The 23,057-nt window shown below is 40.2% G+C and overlaps 1 protein-coding gene and 1 long non-coding RNA gene across 17 annotated transcripts in view; one reads left to right on the plus strand and one right to left on the minus strand.

Moving 5' to 3' along the window:
- Positions 1–4,198, plus strand: part of LOC127530809 (uncharacterized) — a 166,874-nt gene extending 162,676 nt beyond the window's left edge. Inside the window, exon 2 of the long non-coding RNA XR_007937472.1 lies at positions 4,043–4,198. This is a non-coding gene — a long non-coding RNA (uncharacterized LOC127530809). The remainder of the gene's footprint in view (positions 1–4,042) is intronic.
- LOC127530802 (zinc finger protein 391-like) overlaps positions 1–21,645 on the minus strand; it is a 281,112-nt gene extending 259,467 nt beyond the window's left edge. For 8 of the 16 annotated variants that reach the window (XR_007937456.1, XR_007937461.1, XR_007937466.1 and 5 more), the window contains exons 1-2: positions 21,332–21,640; positions 5,435–6,151 (exon numbers count right to left, since the gene is read on the minus strand). Coding sequence is in view for 3 of the 16 variants with exons in the window: in XM_051938314.1 (XP_051794274.1) it covers positions 5,435–6,151; positions 21,332–21,557 (943 nt within the window). In the remaining 13 variants the exon portion in view is untranslated. Of the gene's footprint in view, positions 1–2,828; positions 3,150–3,201; positions 6,152–10,364; positions 10,466–21,331 lie in introns of those variants that run through there. The other 8 variants (XR_007937460.1, XR_007937457.1, XR_007937463.1 and 5 more) reach the window with 5 other exon arrangements.
- Positions 21,646–23,057: the final 1,412 nt, after the last annotated feature.

Here is a 23,057-nt window from a genome sequence, read left to right on the forward strand (position 1 = left end):
AGGAAAAACCCACAATTCTCACTGAAATCACTTGAAACTCACAAAAGTAACAATAAATAAAAATTTATTGAAAATTAAATAATCAAAAACAGTCATTACTTTTGAATTGTTGATTAACATAATTATTTAAAAAAAACAAACTAATGAAACAGGCCTGGACAAAAATGATGGTACCTCTATAAAAGATTGAAAACTATTTGACCAGAGTGACATGATTAACTCAGGTGTGTCATTTAATTGACATCACAGGTGTTTCCAAACTCATAATCAGTCAGTCTGCCTATTTAAAGGGAGACAAGTAGTCACCCTGCTGTTTGGTGAAAAGGTGTGTACCACACTGAACATGGACAACAGAAAGCGAAGGAGAGAATTGTCCCAGGACATCCGAAAAAAAATTATAGACAAACATCTTAAAGGTAAAGGCTATAAGACCATCTCTAAACAGCTTGAAGTTCCTGTGACAACAGTGGCTCATATTATTCAGAAGTTCAAGACCCACGGGACAGTAGCCAACCTCCCTGGACGTGGCCGCAAGAGGAAAATTGATGACAAATTGAAGAGACGGATCGTTGGAATTGTATCCAAAGAGCCCAGAGCAACCTCCAAAGAAATTAAAGGTGAACTCCAAGGCCAAGGTACATCAGTGTCAGATCGCACCATTCGTCGTCGTTTGAGCCAAAGTGGACTTCATGGGAGACGACCAAGGAGGACACCACTGCTGAAAAAAACTCATAAAAAAGCGAGACTGGAATTTGCAAAAATGCATGTTGACAAGCCACAAAGCTTCTGGGAGAATGTCCTTTGGACAGATGAGACCAAACTGGAGCTTTTTGGTAAGGCACATCAACTCTATGTTCATAGACTCAAAAACCAAGCATACGAAGAAAAGAACACTGTCCCTACGGTGAAACATGGAGGAGGCTCAGTAATGTTTTGGGGCTGCTTTGCTGCATCTGGCACAGGGTGTCTTGAAAGTGTGCGAGGTACGATGAAATCTGAAGACTATCAAGGCATTCTGGAGAGAAATGTGCTGCCTAGTGTCAGAAAGCTTGGTCTCAGTCGCAGGTCATGGGTCTTCCAACAGGACAACGATCCAAAACACACAGCCAAAAACACCCAAGAATGGCTGAGAGAAAAGCGTTGGACTATTCTAAAGTGGCCTTCTATGAGCCCAGATCTGAATCCCATTGAACATATGTGGAAGGAGCTGAAACATGCCATTTGGAGAAGACACCCATCAAACCTGAGACAACTGGAGCTGTTTGCTCATGAGGAGTGGGCCAAAATACCTGTTGACAGCTGCAGAACGCTCATTGACAAATACAGAAATCGTTTAATTGCAGTGATTGCCTCAAAAGGTTGTGCAACAAAATATTAAGTTATGGGTACCATCATTTTTGTCCAGCCCTATTTCATTAGTTTGTTTTTTTAAATAATTATTTTAATCAACAATTCAAAAGTGATGGCTGATTTTGATTATTTAATTTTCAATAAATTTTTATTTATTGTTACTTTTGTGAGTTTCAAGTGATTTCAGTGAGAATTGTGGGTTTTTTCTTCTTTAACTGAGGGGTACCAACAATTTTGTCCACGTGTGTACACCTATATATATATACCCATTGGTCCTGACAGTGGAGGTCTGCAGCCAGATGCCTCTCCAAATCACGGCTTGGGAGGGCACGCGCGCACACACACACAGAGACACACACACCATTTTACTGTTTTAACCGCCAGTTACTGCGGGTGGGAGCACGGGGAACGGGGAGAGAGGCGGAGGGAGGCAGAGGACAGGAGAGAGCGGGCCAACAAGGGTTCGGCAGACTCCTTATTCTCCGCTACTCTGTGATGATTGGTTGAAATTGCACCACTACACTGCTGCATCATGTTGTCAGGCATGAGCATTGCACGTCCACATTTCTAACAGCACTCACAGATGTCTGCAGCTTTTTGAGTAGTTTAATGAGGCGGAGCGTACCAGCGTATTTTGATGTCAAATTGCGTACCTGCTACGCAAAATGCGTACAGGTTGGCAGGTCTGAAGTTAGTAGAATGGAATCTGTTTTGTTTGTTCTAATATCTGATATGAGTTGCTTGTTATATGTAGTGTCTGCTCTGGTGTGGACCACAGATAGAGCCTGAATGGAACCCAATGCATGCTACTACCCTTGTATCCTTGTATTTGCCCTGTGCTGCTGCAATACTTCAATTTCCCCTCTGGGGATCAATAAAGGATTATCTTATCTTATCTTAATTACATGCGTGACTAATTCTCCCCATGTCACTGGAATGTGTTTTTCAGTCTCAGGAACAGATGACCTGTTGTTTTTGGGGCACGCATGTCTCGCTAGAAGATGGATAGGTCCTTTGGGATTGCAGAGCCGAGGGGTTCTACTCAAGGGCGGTCTTGTTTTTGAGTAAGGGGTCTTCAAACATGAACCACATGTTGTAATTCTATCCTTCACCAGAAGGTATAAAAGCGTCCTGACTTCTTTGTTCGAGGAGGAATCAATTGGCAGGCTCCTTCCAGGCAGACCGTGGTGCCTGTTCAGACACTTTTTATAATAAAATCATATTATATCAAAAGTAACAGTGTCACCAGACATGTTATTCAACCTCCGCACATCGAAGAGGAACCATGACACTTCTACTTTGTATCATCTGTCTTATTGTAACTAGGTCCAAACAAACTGCAAAAATAAACCTCACGGTCTGGATGCGGTGTCCCGGTTCGGAGTTTAAAGACCAAGAGATTTACACTAAAATTTCTAAGTCTTAGGCAGCAGAGAAATGATTGATCTCATGCAGAGAAATGAAGCACACACACTCAATTCACTTTTTTTTCTCCAAATATTATTATTATTCAACATTCTTCCCTAACAACAACAAAAACAACAAAAAATGTCTGGCCAGAAGAATATATTTGCTGCAGCTTTCAGTCTTTGCACAACGAATTATCATTTCTTGCTACCTATAGCTGTTTCACTCTCTGTCACGACGGTAGGAACAGAACAAACCCCCACTGAGGGAGAAGCGATCCACAACCCGCTCCAGAATATCAGCGCTCCACAGCTGCTCCAGAAGATCGGCGATCTCAAAACTGCTCCCGAAGGTTGGAGGTCCACACTGCTCCAGACGGTCGGCGGTCCACACTGCTCCAGACGGTCGGCGGTCCACACTGCTCCAGACGGTCGGCGGTCCAACCGAGCGCAGTCACACCAGAACACACACACCTCGCGGCAGTCCAGTCTATTGCACTACTGCACACAAATAATATTTTCATACACAAATTCCGGTAAGTCCCCCGGTCGGTCCCGTCTATCCCTGCTACGAAGAGCTGCGGTCACATCTACCTCCCTCTACGTCTAGCATGGAAAATTAAAAAACAACGTGGACAGCAGAGTACCACTGCCACCCCAGCTACGACAGGCTAGGCTAACCGTGCTACATGTCCATATGGACAGTAAAAACTGAGCTCGCACACCGCTAACTCATTAACTGGCCAAACAACTTTTAAAACAGCTTGAACAAAATTCGAACAAGTTATACTTCGTAAAAGTCCATACATTTTCTATATAAGCACACCCATTATCCGCAATAAACATCGCAGCAACTTCACAGTATGTGCTATGATTAAAGTGTAACATTTAAATTTTCAAGCGAATTATAAATGACAGGAGAATGATTTACATGAGCTTACCTATTGCACACAAATATTATTTTCAGACACAAACAGCTGCCACCAACCGTTCATCACTGCTGCAAAACTGTCGAAAATAACAGCTCATAATGCAAAGAAATGGATGACCTCACCAGGAATTTTATGTCTAAAACAGTGCAATAGGAAGCTCACATTATTTCAACCACTCAATATATACCATTTTAAAGACAGAAATTTCTAGGTGGGTTACATCATCATGCATGTATCAAATTGTGTGTTTTATGTCCCTTGTTCCCCTCCCCCTCTTGACCTCTTCTGTCCCTCTCAACCCGCCCAACCAGCAGCAGATGGTTCCCCCACATAAAGAGCCAGGTTCTGATCAAGGTTTTGTTCCCTGTTAAAAGGGTGTTATCTTTGCCACTGTCGCCTTTGGGCTGCTCTGGGGGTTCAGACATATGGGTTCTGTAAAACATCATGAAACAATTTCACTGTAATTGGCACTATATAAATAAAATTGAATTAAATTGGTTATGTCCTTGATATCTGACTCAGAGATATTCTTGCTGGGGATCTTCAGTGTTACATTCATTATGAAACAACTTGTAAATGTTCATCTGTTTGAAAACATTCAAAACATTTCATGAAGCAGTCATGGAGCTGTAGACGTTTTATTACAACTTTATTTCACGTCCAGATCTCCTCTGCTGCAGTGACACACTCTGTTGTGTCCTACTGTCACAATATCTCTGTATCTCGTTGCCTCCTTTTTACTGGAAAGACGGCAGAGCTCAAGCTGAGTGGATTCCAGCAGTATGTTCACACCTGAACAGCCATGTTCTCTCAGCAGGATGTGAAAATGTTCCAAACAGCTTCACAATATGTCCAATCACTGCTCTGCTGATGAAGGATGTCATGATAGCAGAAATGTAGCAGTCTGTACCAATACCATATCCATCCAGACATTCAGTTTGGTTCTTCTGCCTGCTCCACCACCACCACAGTCCAGACTCCATCTGGTCTGATCATCAAGGATTGCTTACATACTTCCTCACAATTGTTGTTGAAGCACAGACTAAAGGTGCTTTAAATCTAAAACATCTACTTTTAACCTGTACCAACTCTTCCATGTTTCAACCTTAGTTCTGACATTATGTTTTCCACAGATGTTTCAGGATCACGACTTCTCAGCTGTGTGGATTCTCATGTGTGCTTTTAATCGACAACTATGTTTGAAGCTTTTTCCACAGGTTCCACAAGCATATGGCTTCTCACCTGTGTGACATCTCATGTGGGCAGTCAAATAGAACCGTTGAATAAAGCTTTTTCCACAGGTTCCACAAGCATATGGCTTCTCACCTGTGTGACGTCTCATGTGTACAGTCAAGTGGGTCCGTTGACTGAAGCTTTTCCCACAGGTTTCACAAACATACGGCTTCTCACCTGTGTGACATCTCATGTGGGCAGTCAAAGAGGAACGTTGACTGAAGCTTTTTCCACATGTGCCACAATAAAATGGCTTTCCCATTTTGTGAACTGCCATGTGCCTTCTATGTGCTGATGAATCAGAAAATCTTTTTCCACAAGTGTTACAAACATACGGTTTCTCACCTGTGTGACATCTCATGTGGGCAGTCAAAGAGTCCCGTCGACTAAAGCTTTTTCCACAGGTTCCACAAGCATATGGCTTCTCACCTGTGTGACATCTCATGTGGTCAGTCAAATGGTCCCGTCGACTAAAGCTTTTTCCACAGGTTCCACAAGCATATGGCTTCTCACCTGTGTGATGTCTCATGTGGGCAGTCAAATTGGTCCGATGACTAAAGCTTTTTCCACAGATTTCACAAGAATACGGCTTCTCACCTGTGTGGGTTCTGTGATGTATGATTAAAACTGATTTATGGCTAAAAGCTTTTCCACAGACCTCACATGTTGCAGATTTTCTTGCCTTGTCATTATCACACTGTCTCGCTGGCAATGGAGCATTGTCTACATCATTACTGTGACTGCTGTTACTCTGATGTCTTGGTTTCTGCTCGATACATCCAGTTGATCCTGAGTCTACATCCTTGCTTCCTTCCTGATCTGGGCTCTCAGATACACAAGAGATGTGAAACAGGAGCTGATCACTGTTTGGTTTTGGTTCACTGTGGTCACTTTCCTCATCAGCAGGAGTCACCTCAAAGGTATCAGTCTCCTGTTTCAATCCAATTAACTCTTCCTCCTGACTGGAGCAGCGTTCATCCTGTTCCACTTTAATTTGTGGTAACCCTGGGTTTAATTGGTCCAGACTGGTGCACAATTCTTCCTGTTCCATTTTAATTTGAGAAATCTCTGGGTTTGTTTGGTCCCAACTGGTGCAGAGTTCCTCCTGCTGGTCTTTAATCCGTAGAGGCTCTGGGTCCTCATGGTCCACCGTGGAGTTTCTCTCCTGGTCATGGGGCTGATGGTCAATGACAGTCTTCTCATTCTCACAGACATAAGACTGTGGGAGCTCTGGAGGGACAAAGAGACAAAAGATAATGGTTACTACTGTGATGATGAGAGAACACACATCTGTCACTTTGTCCAGGACTGGCTGTCTCCAACAGAATCAGCTCACGAATCGAATGTTTGACGCAAAAAGAATATGATACTTTAGAATAGAAGTCAAGGAGCCATGACACAGCAGCAGGAATGATACAAGCATCTCCAAATGACTGGACATTTCTATGAACACGTTGTTCCACAGTGGATACAGGATCACAAAGATTCTAATGGTAAACACCACTGGGTACTTTTCTACACACCACACAGACAGGTTTGATGGGATCCAGTAAAATCTGTCTGAATAAAGGTGCTGTCCTCTTCAGCCTTCAAACCTGTCAGGACATTTAGATTTTAATGTTATTCTTATTTTACTGCTGGTTACTGTACAGTTGATTTGACTCATCAGTGAAACCCAACATGTTAATAGTGGAATGCAGTTGAACGCATTACTTCTATACTCTCTAACTCTGTATGTGCGCTTTCTTTAGATCATGAATGGTCTCTATACATGGAATTATGTCTCTGGACTGAAATGACGGAATTACTGAGTCCTCTGTCAGAGTTTTATTATGAAACTGTTTGATAACACAATGCAGTTGCTGTCAATGTGGAGTAGTTCAGATAAACACTTCCAGCACCTCTGAACAGGAAACTTTGGTCTTGCTTCCAGGGTCAATCAACACAACGATCACGTTTTAAAATTCCACAAACATCAACTAACAGACACCATTAGGGCTGCACGATATATCAAAAAAATATTGTTTTTGCAATAATGGTAAATGCGATATCTGTATCGCAAAGTTGCGTGATAATTTTATGATTATTTAGATGTATAAATCATGCTTCTTGCATGCATAGACATTTACTTGTGACCAATTGAGCGCGACCTTAAACCTTCCTCCCCCCACCCCGAATAACACTTTTGCCACCAGCGCCACAACACAACATGGCAGGACACGAGAAAGACGACTGTAACGAACAACATGTGCCTAAAAAACAGCGCAAGGACAAGTTACAGACGCAAGAACTTTGCAAGTCATGCCAAAAGACTGTGGCTACGTCGCGAGGAAACACTACAAATCTGCACAGCCACCTCGAACACAACCACGAGGAACTGTATGCCGTTTTCTTAAAATCTAAAACACCACAAACTACTCCCATGAAGGCAGACAAATGAAAGGCAAGCACACAGACAACAATTGGTGAAAGTTTTTCTTCTGTTACACCATATGAAAAAACTTCCAAGCACCACCAAGGTTTAACTGCGGCCATTACACGTTATATCGTGAAATGCACACTCTCCATTAATGTCGTGTGCAAAGAAGGTTTTTTGGATATGCTGAAAGAATTCGACCGCAGATACCAAGTGCCATCACTGAACTATTTACCTAGTCACCATTCCACAGATGTACGAGGCATGCTTGGGGTCTGTAAAAGCGGAGCTTAATAATGTGGATTTCTTTGCAAGCACCACAGATTTATGGTCCAGTCGTACTACTGAGTCCTACATCAGTTTTACTGTTCACTTTCTCACAAATGACTGATCTGAAAACACACTGCTTAGAAGTCTCCTACTTTCCGGAATCCCACACCGGTGAAAATATAGCGGCTGCCCTGTGGGATGTGTTGACGAACTGGGGGTTGCAAGAACAGAAACAAGTGGCTATCACATCGGACAACGGCACTAATATCCAATATATATCGATATTGCAGTTCTTGACACCCATATCGAACATATTTCCAATATCATGCAGCCCTAGACACCATATTATGAGCCCATCCTCTCTTCCTCACAATGTGTCTCAGTTCACCGTTAACTATTCACCTGAACACTTCATGCTGTTCTACATGTGAAGTGGAGGTAATGATTCCACTTGCCATCTCATATTACATATTTGGTTCCCATGGTGACCACCGGATATGGTGTGGACGCACAACGTCTGGGCCCCTGCAGACTTGGGGTGTGTTCCATAGATATGAAGAGTAGATACGACACACCCCTATGAGTGGCGTGCCTACGGAGACACTAAGCTCGTGGGGGCAAAGTTTCAGTGTTTTCCATTGATGTCAGTGGCACGAAAACTAAAACAAGAAGAATGCCGGCTCATTGTGCTGCATACAGTTGCACATTATGTCGGACGATCAAGACAAGGAAACTTGGAATAACTTTCCACAGATAAGTTTTTGGCTCTTTTTTCATAATTAAATCTTGTTGAGAGCTTCCAGTCAATGAGAGCTAGCTAGCTCGTTAGCCACAAGCAAAACACTATCACGGGCTAACAGCTGGACAACCAAATACCAGATGATTAATCGTAACTGTAGTATAGTTGTACAAGCAGTAGTAGTAATACTAAAAGTACAAGCAGCAGGAGCAGTATAAGTAGCTGTTAGAGTCGTAGAAGTAGTATCAGCATGTGTACTAGTATTACAAGTTGTAGTAGCAGAGACAGTATCAGCAGCACTAGTTGGTATATTACCACCACTACTAGTAGTAATAATAATAATAATACATCAAATTTATATAGTGCTTTCTGGGACACTCAAAGACGCTTTACAAGACAGACAGATAGTAGTCGCATTACTATTAATATCACCAATACTACCAATAGTAGTTATAAAGCCTAACTCATATATATCCAGATAAGCAACTATGTTATTTCTGCAAACCCATTTTATGATTGGGATTACAGGCAATTCTTTAGGACTGCTCTCAAATAATTGAAATGTTACTAAACAATGTTATACTTATCAAATTAAATAACTTTGGTCTCCAGTATATTGGCTAATTCAGTTCTTTGTGCTTAATTTATTAGCATGATTTCTTTATAAATATGTTGTTGTGTACATACTTATTTACTTCTCTGTCTACTTTCTTTTTCTTTACTCCATGTCGGTTTCCCAAAGACTATGGGTTGAGGAAGAAGTGGGAAGCAGCTCTGAGGAGAGAGGGGTTTGCTGCAACTATATAGCAGCCTAGAGAGAGAGAGAGATAAATAAATAACAATTAATATTAATAATAATTCTGTTGTTTGTTGTAATTGTGTTGTTTATTGTAAATGTAAATAAACTTTATCCTGTTCTAGTCTAGTTCCTCGTTATATGTAAATAACTGCATATATATATATATATATATATATACACATGATAAATTAATATTAATTAATAGATTACATTTGCAATTAAATCTTTTGACCTCAAAACATTTTCTACATATCTAAGTATTTACATTTATATATGTAAGGGCTGAATTGAAAAGATTCCCTGGCCACTGGACCTAAATAATAAGATAACTAAAATTGCAGGCTACATTTGTAGGATGCCTTTTTCAGTGTTTTCTTTTTTCAGATCAAATATTCTCTATCAATAGCACATGTTTTGACGTTGACAATAAACTAAACCACACGAAAATCGGATGAAAAAAGAGCAGATTCTGATTTATTTTCAATGTGCATGCATTGTTTGAATGGGAACTTTGCCCCTTCCAAGATGGCCGCCACGTTGGCACGTCGCTTGTGTTCCCCCACATTATGGTCTCAGTCTGCTGTGTCCGGTTGTCATGGTAAGATGACCAGTTTAAGCTCCGCTAGCAAAATGCTAATTAAGTTTAACCTCAGTACTGAATAAATTGTTTTGTGTTTTTAGCATTATCTGGAGATTACCACGTGCACGACTGTGAGAGTAATAGGTGGCTTGCAAATGACGTCACATCCGCCTCATTACCTATGCATATCATGAAGTGGTGGTCAGCGGAGCTGATTGTTGACTGCAGCGAGCGTGCGAACGTTCACTCATCGGTCAAAAATGCCTTTTGCGTGTGCTGTTTTAGGTTGTTCTGATCGATCAAATCGCGAAATTGATAAAGGATACTTCAGGGTTCCTCGTGAAGAGATTAAAAAAGGGCCTTGCACTAAGGATTTTACAAAAAGACGCAGAGAAAAATGGCTCGCTAACATTTCCTTAAGTTTGAAGGGAGCAGAGTCAAACAATGCCAGAGTCTGTGGCGATCACTTCGTTAAAGGTTAGTGAATTATTATGATATACATGCTTAGAGCCTTTCTGTGTTGGTTTTAAGACCCATTCTTTAAAGATTGGTAACACTAACTACCCACTTAACAAGCTAACATTCGCTGTTTTTAGCTTGTTTACTGTCACAAAACTGTCACATTGAAGGATTATTTACCCTGTCATGCAGTCGCAGTGCGCGGTTATTATTTCTCCATCTTCTTTTATCAACAACCAGGTATGAGTTGGTGTTTTTGATAAACATTGCGAATGTTTCACCTGAAAAGAACAGCAGAAACACGTTTTAGCATCCACCGAGCTAACACACCAAGCAAGTACAAGTTTACATAAATCGTTACTTACACGGCTTTTTATGATGCAGGATTTGTCTTTGAGGATCTTAACTCCGACTTCTTTAACCCATCCACAGACAAAGAAATTGTATGAATCCATGCTTTTCCAAGCCTTCATTTGTTTAGCAGTGCAAAAGCTTGTCTGTAGCACCAGATAGTTTGAGATATCAGGGAACTGAACTGGCGGATATTTTTCCAACTCGTAGGTCAAATCCTTCGTGGATAACACATACGGATCTATGCCATCACAAAATTTGAGTTTTTCGATGTATCGAGTTTGAGAATTAGAATCTAAAGCATGAAAATACTCCGAAAAAGAGTCGTGTTTTCCTTGCTCTGCGGCAGTCATTTTGGTTGGCCTGACCACCACTTCATTAACCGGATGTTAATGCCACCGCTAAAGTCACGTGTTTGCAAGCCACCTATAGGCTCCTTGCACATCTCTGATGTTCCAACTGAAGGGTGTGGGTGGATACATCCGGTCAAAACTTCTGGTTATTTGAGAAGGAGAGCAGGAGATAGTGAGCAGGAGAGCAGACAGCGATCAGAGAGAGATATTTTTACAATGAGTGTTTTTAGTGTTCAAGGGAGACGATTAGCCTTTCAGAGAGTGGGATCTTCAGCACTTCATTGTTGTGTGCCTTTATGTACCCTTTTGTCACGTTATAACAAGGAAGTAAGTTTCCATACATTCCCCGTTGACGCTGCAGTGCTAGCTGAGTGGATGCAGAAGATCCGGCAAGATCACTTCAACCCGACCAAAAACACACGGGTTTGTAGTCGGCATTTTAAGAAAACAGATTTCAGTGTGACTGTGGGGGGGCTGAGGAAGCTGAAAAAGGGAAGTGTGCCTGTTTACTTTGCCTGGAATGGGTACAAACTACCTGCGCCCAGACAGAGAGTCTGGGAACGGCGCCCACGGACCGAGAGTCCTGCCCCAGGGTGAGACTCCGAGTCAGAGATGGAGACCAAAATAGCTCCAGATCATGACTACTGTATTGTCCCTCAAACAGGAGCAAGGGCAAGTAATTTGGCAGACGAAAACGAAGCTCTACTTCGCCAGGTTAAGGAGCTACAACAGCAGTTGAAAGTCCTCAAACTTCGGCAGCGTTCTGGGATAGAGCGCCTGTCTGCATCAGATGAGGACATACGTTTTTATACTAGGTTTGTATCCTACAAGAGTTTCATGGCATTTTGGAGATTAATTGAAACTGCTGTTATCAACAAGATGGTGCCCATAACCAGCGCCAAGACAGTCTCTGCCAGCATCAGCACAGCTCATCACCCACCAACGGTAGGTAACATGTTGAAACATGAGGAGCATATCAAGAGTTTTGATCCTAATGTAACTCTGAAATTAAATACAATGTATTTCATTTACAAGTGTCCCTGATGCTTTGTTGGAGCCAATCAATATATCAATCTTAATTTATGTAGCACCAAATCATAACAAATGTTATCTCAAGACACTCTCCAGAAACATTAACAAGTCTAGACCTAAACTACAACTATAACCTATAACTCTGACATACAAACGTCTGAGCAAAACAAACTTTATGTAAAGTTACATATGATCAAAACTACAGCAAGCACCAGACTGCCTATTTCAACGTGTTTTTTCCCTGCTTCAACATAATGTTTGTTTCGGAGTTTGAGAAAACTTTCAACAGTCAGTCATCCTCCTCCTCAGCTTCTCATCATCTGACGTTTTCTTGAGCTAAAGCTATGCTCACGCTAAACCATTTGCCACAATGTTAAGTGTTTTTTAAATGAGTGCTTATTTGTTCCAAGGTGTGTAGTTTGATTCTGAGAGGATGAACAGGTTACATGACTTCACCGTCTTCTGACTGATTCACAGATAGTTTTCAGTTGCTTCATAAACACATTCAGTTGGGAAGAAATGTCACCATCTCGACAGTGCGGAAGTAAAGACGCTAACACACGAGAATGCGGAAGTAGAACGGAAGTGAAGTTATGCACCGAGCGAATATCAGTGTGTTTTACCAGCTCCTGCAAATGCCTTGCACAACAATGGGGGGCTCGTTCAAGATGGCGGTTTGAACGAGCGTGAGCCGAAGACACCGAGCACTTAAATTTGCCAAAAGATTTTTAAAGGACTTGTTTATTACTCAGTTTTTGGTTATAATTTATTCTGAAATGCATCGTCGTTCTCATAGGGTGAGTTACGCTGCAAGAGTTGGCACAAAATGAACAAACCCTGTGCGAGCACTCATTGACACTGGGGACGATTACGTGACTGGATCTGACAATATGGAGGGGACCAACACCGGTATTCACCATCAAGAGGAAGAATTTCCTCCACTGCCGATAACTCCTTCCAAATCTCCGGCGGTAAAGAAAAAAGCCCGTGGGGTGGAGGTGAGCCCTTCTCTTTTGAATGAACTGTATGAACAATTTGCAGCTGTTAAAACGCTGATAAACAACAGATGTGACTCTCTTGAAAACAAAATAACTACACTTGAAGATAAAATTGCACATATTTCCCTTGAACTTAATGCAGTCAACACAAAAGTAATCCGCCTGGAACAGAAGGTTTTGCAGATAGAGCAACCAGTTATACAAGTTCAAAGGAAAATTGAGGATTTGGAATCATATTCAAGAAGAATGAACTTGCGATTTTATGGCTTACCTGAGACGGCGCAGGAGGATGTTCATGCCCAAGTGTTTAAGATCTGTCAAATAGTACTGCCAGACGCTAACAAGGATAAATTGGCCGATAATATTGATATTGTTGATCGCTTGGGAAGGAGGAGGCCATTGGCGGAGGGTTCTGGACCCAGGGGAATCGTCATCCGATTTGTGACCCGCACTTGGAGAGATGCGGTGTGGAAGGCTGCAAAGACCTGTCCATATCTGCAGGAACATGGCTTACGATTCCACGATGATTTCTCCAAATTGAGATCCAAATTGTGGCCTTTTGTCCAGAAGGCACGAGCAGATGGGCGGACGGTTTTCTACGCCGGGGCCAGAGCGTTCATAGAGGGAGAAGGTGAGGTCATTCTCTCAGACTGATACAAACTTCACTGGCGCCATGACTGACTGTTTAACTTTAAATCATTTTCCACAATTGGGCAGCAAAACAGAACTTTTTTTCTTTTCTTTTTCCTCTCTTTTCAGTGATATCACTCTATGCTAGCCCATTGCCTTAAATCCCTTTGGAAAATTTAATTTAATGAACTATAACATTAGGTGTGGCAGGTGTCGCTGACCTGCCTTTTCTTTTTGTGTATGTGCCGGAATATACATAGCTCGAAGGTTATTAAGTTTTTTGTTTGTTTGTCTTTTTATTAGTTTTTTTTTCTCTTTTGTTCCTTTTTATGTCTTTTTCACTTGTCTCACTCAATGCTAAGGGACTGTGTAATGTAAAGTGTAAAGCTTTATTTTTAATGTTAAACAGCTGAAAACTGATTTTGTGTTTTTTCAAGAATTGCACTCACTTATTAAAGATGTAAACTTCTGGAAAAATCAATGGGAAACGACATCTGTTATCACATGGGACCAAACATTCTGCTGGGGGATCTTGTTTAAAGGGTACTTTTCCTGGAAAATTGATGCACTCTGTGACAGTCAAGCTCATTTTATTTGTTTAATAACAAGCATGATTATTGTTAATTTGTACGGTTATAACTCAAAATCAGAAAATAATAAGCTTATTCATACATTAGACTGTAAACTCGCAGCTCTAACTCAGACATTCCCTAATGCTTACCTAATTGTAGGAGGTGATTTTAGGGTTGATTCTAACCCTAACCCTAACCCTAACCCATCGTTATATATTTACATCTCTTTCCAGGAATGGTTGACACCAAGCAATTCTCTGATTGGAAGATGAATAGCTCTTTATTGAGGCATGACAATGTCAAACATGAACTTAGTACAATTATTCAGTTTTATTAGTAAAATCCTCTGAAGGAAGAAAATTATGGAAAAAATTGGGAACTCCTTAAATTTGAAATCGTTGGATTTTTAAGAAGATATGGAAGTGAGTTAGCCCAATCTAGACGTAAAAATGAGGAGAAACTAATCACAGATATAATGTCCTTGGCTAGCATTGCACCAGAAAATCTTTCACATGATGAAAAATTAAAATAAACTGAACTTCAAAACACTTTAGATGATATATAGAAGGTTAAAGCAGAGGGTGCTTTTGGTAGATCGAGACTTAAGTGGCTTGAACACGGTGAACAAATGACTTCCTATTTCTTTAAACCAGAAAAAACTCATGCTAAGCACAGGTTGACCCAAAAGTTTGGAAACAAAGTTTAACTGCAGTGTCTATTTCAGTTGGGGGTGCATGAATTCACTCTTATTTTACCCATTTTTGTTACAGCATAATAAAATAACTTAAAAGCATAGTGTTTGCTGAGTGCAATAACTCGGAAGAAAATTAATAGAACCATCAGGTCCAGGTATGCTGGAGCAGAACTTCAAAATGCAGGCCATCAGTGTCAGATTTCAAAACTCTTGATGGTAAAGTATCTGACAGTTTTAATTTTTTTAAACATCAAAAAGTCAGACTGTTCCGAGAGTGACCGCAGCATCGCGGATTAGCGCTCATCTGTCTGCAGATTGCTCTCCCACAACCTCTACGTGGATCCAAACTTTAAGCCGTATCACTGCTGAAGTCTAATCACTTAGTCCTTGGGTCATTTCTGACCGACCCTGAAAACTTCATTCAAATCCCTGAGTCTGTTTTGAGTGATGTGGGTAACAGAGGAAGGATTCACACACTGATCGTCACATAACTCCACCGTGGCTCTCAGCGGCGAGACCGACACGCCCCGTCTGCCCCAGTTGTCCGACCACGGAGTGCGTTGACCGGGGTCGCGTCCCGCTCAGGCGGTGGTCCACCCTCCGGATGACATGGACATTTCTCTCCACTCTTTGGTGGAATAATTAATCTAATTTACTTTCATTCTTTCAGTGCTCTAACGGATCTGGATGCAACAGTTTCCATCATGGTGATTTATGTGGTCTGTTGTCCGCTCATTTCAGCCGTTCTAATATGTTTCGTGATTCTTTTTTTTTTAAAAGTGTGTATCAATTGATGATTTTTTTAAAAAAAAGTGTGTATCAATTGATGATTTTTTTTCTTCTTTTTTTGTATTCCACCACAATATTGCACGGTTGTAAAACAGTTTAGCTCCGCTTTGGTGAAGAACATCAGTGAATTAATTGTTTATCACGGTCTTCAGCAGTAATTTTTATTGGTAAATGACAGACTTTAGTATCGCACATGTCTGCATCTTCAAACCATAAACAGGAAGTGAATTCGGTGATGTACGTGCATTAGGTTTGCGCTGGGAGCTGCTATGATTGGTGGAACTCACGGGAGGCGGGACAAAATTGTGGGAAAGTTGCGGTGATTGGACAAAATTGCAAGGCCGCGCAAAATTCACGGAGATTGGTTGATTTCGCGCCATCGCAACATTTCTGGAGGGAATTGTTTGGGGATTGTTTGATTTATGAATGAGAATGTCCTCAGAGAGGAAGCAGGAGATTGGCAAGGGCCAGCAGACCATGTTGGGCTTCCTAAATAAACAGAACAGGTGTTTACCACTTTTTTGCTTGCAAACTATGATTTGACATTACTAACATTTACTGGAACAAATCCCATGAATGTAAACATTTCTTAGATTTCATAGATTTGTTCAATTAACTTTTATGAATGAATGAAATGACAGAATACAGGAGAAATGCTGCCCAATTTTTTTCATGTCTGGACTTAGAAAATATTCTGGGTGCTACCCATATACACACGTGGACAAAATTGTTGGTACCCCTCAGTTAAAGAAGGAAAAACCCACAATTCTCACTGAAATCACTTGAAACTCACAAAAGTAACAGTAAATAAAAATTTATTGAAAATTAAATCATCAAAAACAGCCATCACTTTTGAATTGTTGATTAACATAATTATTTAAAAAAACAAACTAATGAAATAGGGCTGGACAAAAATGATGGTACCCATAACTTAATATTTTGTTGCACAACCTTTTGAGGCAATCACTGCAATTAAACGATTTCTGCATTTGTCAATGAGCGTTCTGCAGCTGTCAACAGGTATTTTGGCCCACTCCTCATGAGCAAACAGCTCCAGTTGTCTCAGGTTTGATGGGTGTCTTCTCCAAATGGCATGTTTCAGCTCCTTCCACATATGTTCAATGGGATTCAGATCTGGGCTCATAGAAGGCCACTTTAGAATAGTCCAACGCTTTTCTCTCAGCCATTCTTGGGTGTTTTTGGCTGTGTGTTTTGGATCGTTGTCCTGTTGGAAGACCCATGACCTGCGACTGAGACCAAGCTTTCTGACACGAGGCAGCACATTTCTCTCCAGAATGCCTTGATAGTCTTCAGATTTCATCGTACCTTGCACACTTTCAAGACACCCTGTGCCAGATGCAGCAAAGCAGCCCCAAAACATTACTGAGCCTCCTCCACGTTTCACCGTAGGGACAGTGTTCTTTTCTTCGTATGCTTGGTTTTTGAGTCTATGAACATAGAGTTGATGTGCCTTACCAAAAAGCTCCAGTTTGGTCTCATCTGTCCAAAGGACATTCTCCCAGAAGCTTTGTGGCTTGTCAACATGCATTTTTGCAAATTCCAGTCTGGCTTTTTTATGAGTTTTTTTCAGCAGTGGTGTCCTCCTTGGTCGTCTCCCATGAAGTCCACTTTGGCTCAAACGACGACGAATGGTGCGATCTGACACTGATGTACCTTGGCCTTGGAGTTCACCTTTAATTTCTTTGGAGGTTGCTCTGGGCTCTTTGGATACAATTCCAACGATCCGTCTCTTCAATTTGTCATCAATTTTCCTCTTGCGGCCACGTCCAGGGAGGTTGGCTACTGTCCCGTGGGTCTTGAACTTCTGAATAATATGAGCCACTGTTGTCACAGGAACTTCAAGCTGTTTAGAGATGGTCTTATAGCCTTTACCTTTAAGAAGTTTGTCTATCATTTTTTTTCGGATGTCCTGGGACAATTCTCTCCTTCGCTTTCTGTTGTCCATGTTCAGTGTGGTACACACCTTTTCACCAAACAGCAGGGTGACTACTTGTCTCCCTTTAAATAGGCAGACTGACTGATTATGAGTTTGGAAACACCTGTGATGTCAATTAAATGACACACCTGAGTTAATCATGTCACTCTGGTCAAATAGTTTTCAATCTTTTATAGAGGTACCATCATTTTTGTCCAGGCCTGTTTCATTAGTTTGTTTTTTAAAATAATTATGTTAATCAACAATTCAAAAGTAATGGCTGTTTTTGATTATTTAATTTTCAGTAAATTTTTATTTATTGTTACTTTTGTGAGTTTCAAGTGATTTCAGTGAGAATTGTGGGTTTTTCCTTCTTTAACTGAGGGGTACCAACAATTTTGTCCACGTGTGTAGATCTAATTTAGCCTTTTTCATTAATGCTCTAAATGATTGTAAATATTTTGTAAGATGAGTGAAATAATAAAATACAGGGGAAGTCCTGGCCAATTTTTTTCACATCTGGAAAAATATTCTGGGCATTTTGACTTTTTAATTTATGTTCTGATCTGCTGTATAATAATCAATGACTTTTTGTTTTCAGAGTTAGCATGTAGCAGTTTGCATGAAAACTGTGTACTTAAAACTCACATTTTGATGAAATGTACTTAAATACACAAATCACATGACAAAACCAAGTGCTAGAAAAATGTGAAACTACACAAATAAAATGCACTAGAGGCCACCAAATAGCACTCAAAAGTGGTGCAGGCTACTTTATTTCTAGTGCAGGCTACTAATACTTCTTGGGAACACTCTGAAAAGTACCATGAGGCAACATTTACTGGCCAGTTTGAGGAGCCTTCCTAAGCATAAATCTAGGTACATTCCAGAAGATACCAGTGTAAGTGGATTATAGACTTTTCATTTGTTTCCAAACCTTTGGGTCACCCTGTACAATGCCATGTCTCAACTGAACATTGATGGAGTTGTAACTGAAAGTAAGAGCAGTATTTCTGAGTTTTGCTCTAGCTACTTTTCATCACTTTATAAAACAAAGTTTGACAAAGATGCAATGGATAGACTGTTTAATGTGTTGATTTTACAAACTCTATAACGGAGGAAGAGCGGTTGATGTGTGACACCCCTCTCACACAACAACAAGTATTAGATGCAATGATGCAACTTAAGAGTAATAAGTCACCTGGAGTTGATGGATTGTTTCAGAATTCTAGACAGATTTTGCAGATCTTTTGGCCCCATTTCTGTTCAAAGTTTTCTCTGAAGGTATTAGTAAAGGGACTCTTCCAGCAAGTATGACACAAGGCTGGATGACTTTAATTCCTAAACCAAAAAAGGAGCCTCTCTTCATTGATAACTGGAGACCAGTTTCATTATTGAACAATGACTCTAAAGTTCTTGCTCTTGTTTTTGCTTAAATATTTAAAAATGCTCTTAACTCTATTATTGATGAGAATCAGTCTGGGTTTATGAGTAACAGGCATATTTTCAATAACATGAGGCTAGTTTTAGACCTCATAGACGATGCTGACCTTATTAGGGATGACAGTTTCATTTTAGTTGGAGACTTTCACAAAGCCTCGTTTATGTTTTCTGCTCTTAACAGCTTTGGTTTTGGGCCATACTTTTGCAGTGTGATGAAAACATTCTATGCTGGCGCCAATAGCTCGGTAAAACTGAGTAATGGCACAACTCAGAGATTTTGTTTGGAAAGAGGGCTAAGACAGGGCTGCCCTGTCTCAGTTTACCTCTTCCTGGTTGTTGCTCAAATGTTTTGTCATTTTGTCAAATTCTGTCAGTTGGAAGGCATCTCTATTGCTGCTAGAAGCAGACTTTTAAGTCAGTTGGCTGATGATACAGCCTTGTTTTTAAAGAATGCCCTACAGATAAAGCCTGCAATTAATGCAATCCACATGTTTTCTAAAGCATCAGGTTTGGACTTAAACCTAAATAAGTGTGAGCTATTCGCTCTCTAAAGTTCTGATATAACCTCAATTGATGATATACGAGTAAAGAGTAAGGTTAACTATTTAGGGATTACTGGAACTAAAAATCAGTGAGAGAGATGCCATCTCAACTTTGAGCCAAGGATTAAAAAGGTGCAGAATAAATGGAAGCTTTGGCTACAAAGAGACTTATCACTTAAAGGTGAACTCTTCTGTCAAAAGCTGAGGGAATTTCCAGACTTGTGTATGCCGCCTCCTCACTGGCACTGGACTGTAAAACTGTCACATTTATTGATAAGATGCTTGTTCATTTTCTGTGGAAAAACCGTACACACTAGATCAGAAAATCTGGAATTCTGAACAACTACAAAAATGGAGGCCTCCACTTTGTTGATTTTTCAATTCTAAACAATGTTCTGAAGATCAAATGGTTCAAATCTTTCTTAAAAATGATGCATCTTTATAGAACTTTATTCCTAAATGTGTATTTCATCAAACTGGAGGACTCCCTTTTCTGTTGGTTTGTAGCTACCAAATAAACAAGATTCCCCTAAAATTATCCAGTTTTCACAAACAGGTTTTGTTGTCGTGGAAAACGGCCTACAAGCACAATTTCTCTCCACATCGGTATTATCTCTGGAATAATGGGGATATACTGCATCAAAATAAAAGCTGGTTTAACAACAAAATGTACTTAGTCTGACAGCTTCTGACCCCTAGTGGCCATTTTATGAATGACACTGAATTCTGTGAAAAGTCTCCATTCCCTTCAACACTTGAAGAGTTTCCAAAGGTCATTAGCTCCATTCCAGCTGCTGTTGTGACTCTGTGCACTGCCTCCTCTCTTGCAGCAGATATACATGTTGTTAATCCATGTGACACTTATTGTGGCTAAATATGCTTTGGGACGGCAAAGAATAGCAACAGAGCTATACGTGCACTGTTCCAAAGAGAAACGACAACAAAACCTGATGTTATCCATGACTGGAACTCTTTTATTAATAATATCTCTTGGTCTCAGGTTTGGCTTTTACCTCACAAATTCATGTGAACAAACAAAGTTAGGGAAATTTCCTTTAAAATCTTGCATAAAATCTATTCCGTTAAACATTATATGACTAAGTTCAAACGTGATATAGATGTAAGATGTTCTTTTTGCTCTGAACAGTCAGAAACAGTTCCACATTTTCTTTGGTATTGTAGTTACAGCAGAAAAATGTGGAAGGAAATTTCTAAATTTTGTTTAGAAAAACTAAATCTGCAAATTGATTTGCTCTACAAACACATCATTTTTGGAGTTTATGCACAGGATGGATATGAAAGACAAGGCCTTTATCATCAATCTCATATTAATATTAGTAAAATTTCACATTCATAAAGCAAAATTCAGTAATCAAAAGCCAAATTATCTTGTCTTCCATAAAGAATTTGAATATTATTGAAAGTCAATAAATAAATATCTGATAACCAGAAAGCAATAAAAACTGTTAACATTTGTAAAAAATTTAATTTGCTATAAATGTTATATTTGCTCAACTGTTATTTGTGTTTTCTTTGTTTGTTTTGTTTTCTTTCTTTTCTTCCTTTTTTTCCTTCAAAGTGATTTTTGTTAACTCTGTCCCTGTATGCGTCAATATCATGTTGATGTTGGATGTTACCTGTGACTTTTTGAAATTAAGAAAATAAAACAGTTCCTGCAAATAAGCGGCGGATTTGATGCCAACAGGGAGGATGCTCCCAGTTTGATTATCTACACAATGCAAGAGAGAGTACACAACCACTACACATACTATAAGTGGAAGTCTTCACCATCAAAACACATACACACCTATGGGCTGTAAGGGGATGTGTGGTTTCCAGATGACATCCAGCAGTCTGCGCTGACGATCGATCTCCTCCTGGTACTGGACGATGGTTTTTTCAAACTCTGAGAATATTTCTCCAGCAGCAGCAGTTAGTCTGTCGCTGATCAACTCTCTTAGATACTCAACTGAACACATCGTTACTTTATCGCTCTGATATTTCTCATTCATACGATAATACAGCCGTTTCATAGCTCAGTCCACACAGCAGTGAAGCTAACTCTGCTCATGCTTCTTTGTTCACATCCGCCGGGTGTCACACTGTGAAGTTCCGGCAGAAACAATAAGTTACTTTCTTCTTCCTCATTGAATTAGGCGGACTCGACGCATCACTGGCGTATTGCTGCCACCTACTGGATATTACCCATAGTCCTTAGAGAATCCTCGATATCTTCTTATGCAGTCCTGTGGTCATGAGAAAGTTCAGAAGTTTCTTCATATTTGTCCACTCCTCCATGTTAAGTAGAAAGCAAAGATTAAAAACAGTTCGTCCAGCTGCTCCTAGTCTCTAATGTTTCTTGTTGGCATGAGTAGAGCTTACACTTCAGAAGAACATTTCTCACAGTTTCTAGTTCACCACACTCACAGTTCCTATCTCTGTGCTTCCCAATCAAAGCCAGTCCACTTTTCAGACTGCAGTGTCTGTGTACTAGTATTACAAGTTGTAGGAGCAGAGACAGTAGGTTCATTCCAGGTGAAATGACCAGATATTCCTTGGGGGTGTTGCTGCACCATCTTCAAATTAGTCCTAAATTTGTATGCTATTAGATAGTCACAAAAGTACTTTCTATGCAAAATTGTAGGCCTGTAGCTCAAATAGTTTCTGAGTTGTGGGGGTCTGAAATTTTCAGAATTTGGGCTATAAAAAGCCTCGCCACGTTTCTTGCATCTTTCAGTGGTTATTTCTCAGTCTCTAGACATACCAGAGAGCTGTAAGTTGGTAAACAAGGCCTCTGCATGTAGCTAGAGCCCCACAAACATCCCCATCCCTACACTCTGCAGGCTGTGGGGGCTTGCTAAAAATGTTAAAAATTAAGAGATACCTACTCACGAGTGGAGTTTGGGACCTTAAAAGTACTAGAAATACTGCACAGAAGTGTTCTAACACCCATGGGTTCCATTCTACACAAACTTGTGTGATAACTTAGCAAACTGGAGCTTTCTAGGTACCTCAGTTTGGAAAATATGAGCTCTCAAAGTTGGACGAGATTTTAAATTTGCTATTTTGGGGGGCAAAAATCTCAGTGTGGGACAGGTACCAGAGACCCCAAATGTTTCTACAAGACAGTTCCATCTGTCCTCTATCACTGTACAAAAAAGCAGCAGGGTTATATTTGTAGTTACTGAGATATTCTTACTCAAAATGGCATGGGTCATTTCAATATGGTTTTTTGCTTTTCAGTACTTTAAATTGGGATACAAGTATTAGTAGTCATTCCAATGGTAGTGTTATGTATGTTTTGTTCTTTTTGAAATGTTACTTGTTAAAGGTGACTACCTTCAAAAAGTGTAATGGTATAACTTAGGTATACCTAAGTTATAACTTAGGTATAGGTTCTTTTGCTTGTAACATGACATTATACAGTTAAATTTAGCATGTTTAATCCCACTGCACTGATACTGTAAAATTCAACATTATTATCCAGTGAGGTTTTTCCTTCATTTTCATTTAATATTCATGTAAACAAACTG

Source organism: Acanthochromis polyacanthus, chromosome 18, assembly GCF_021347895.1.
Source record: "Acanthochromis polyacanthus isolate Apoly-LR-REF ecotype Palm Island chromosome 18, KAUST_Apoly_ChrSc, whole genome shotgun sequence".
NCBI lineage: Eukaryota > Metazoa > Chordata > Actinopteri > Pomacentridae > Acanthochromis > Acanthochromis polyacanthus.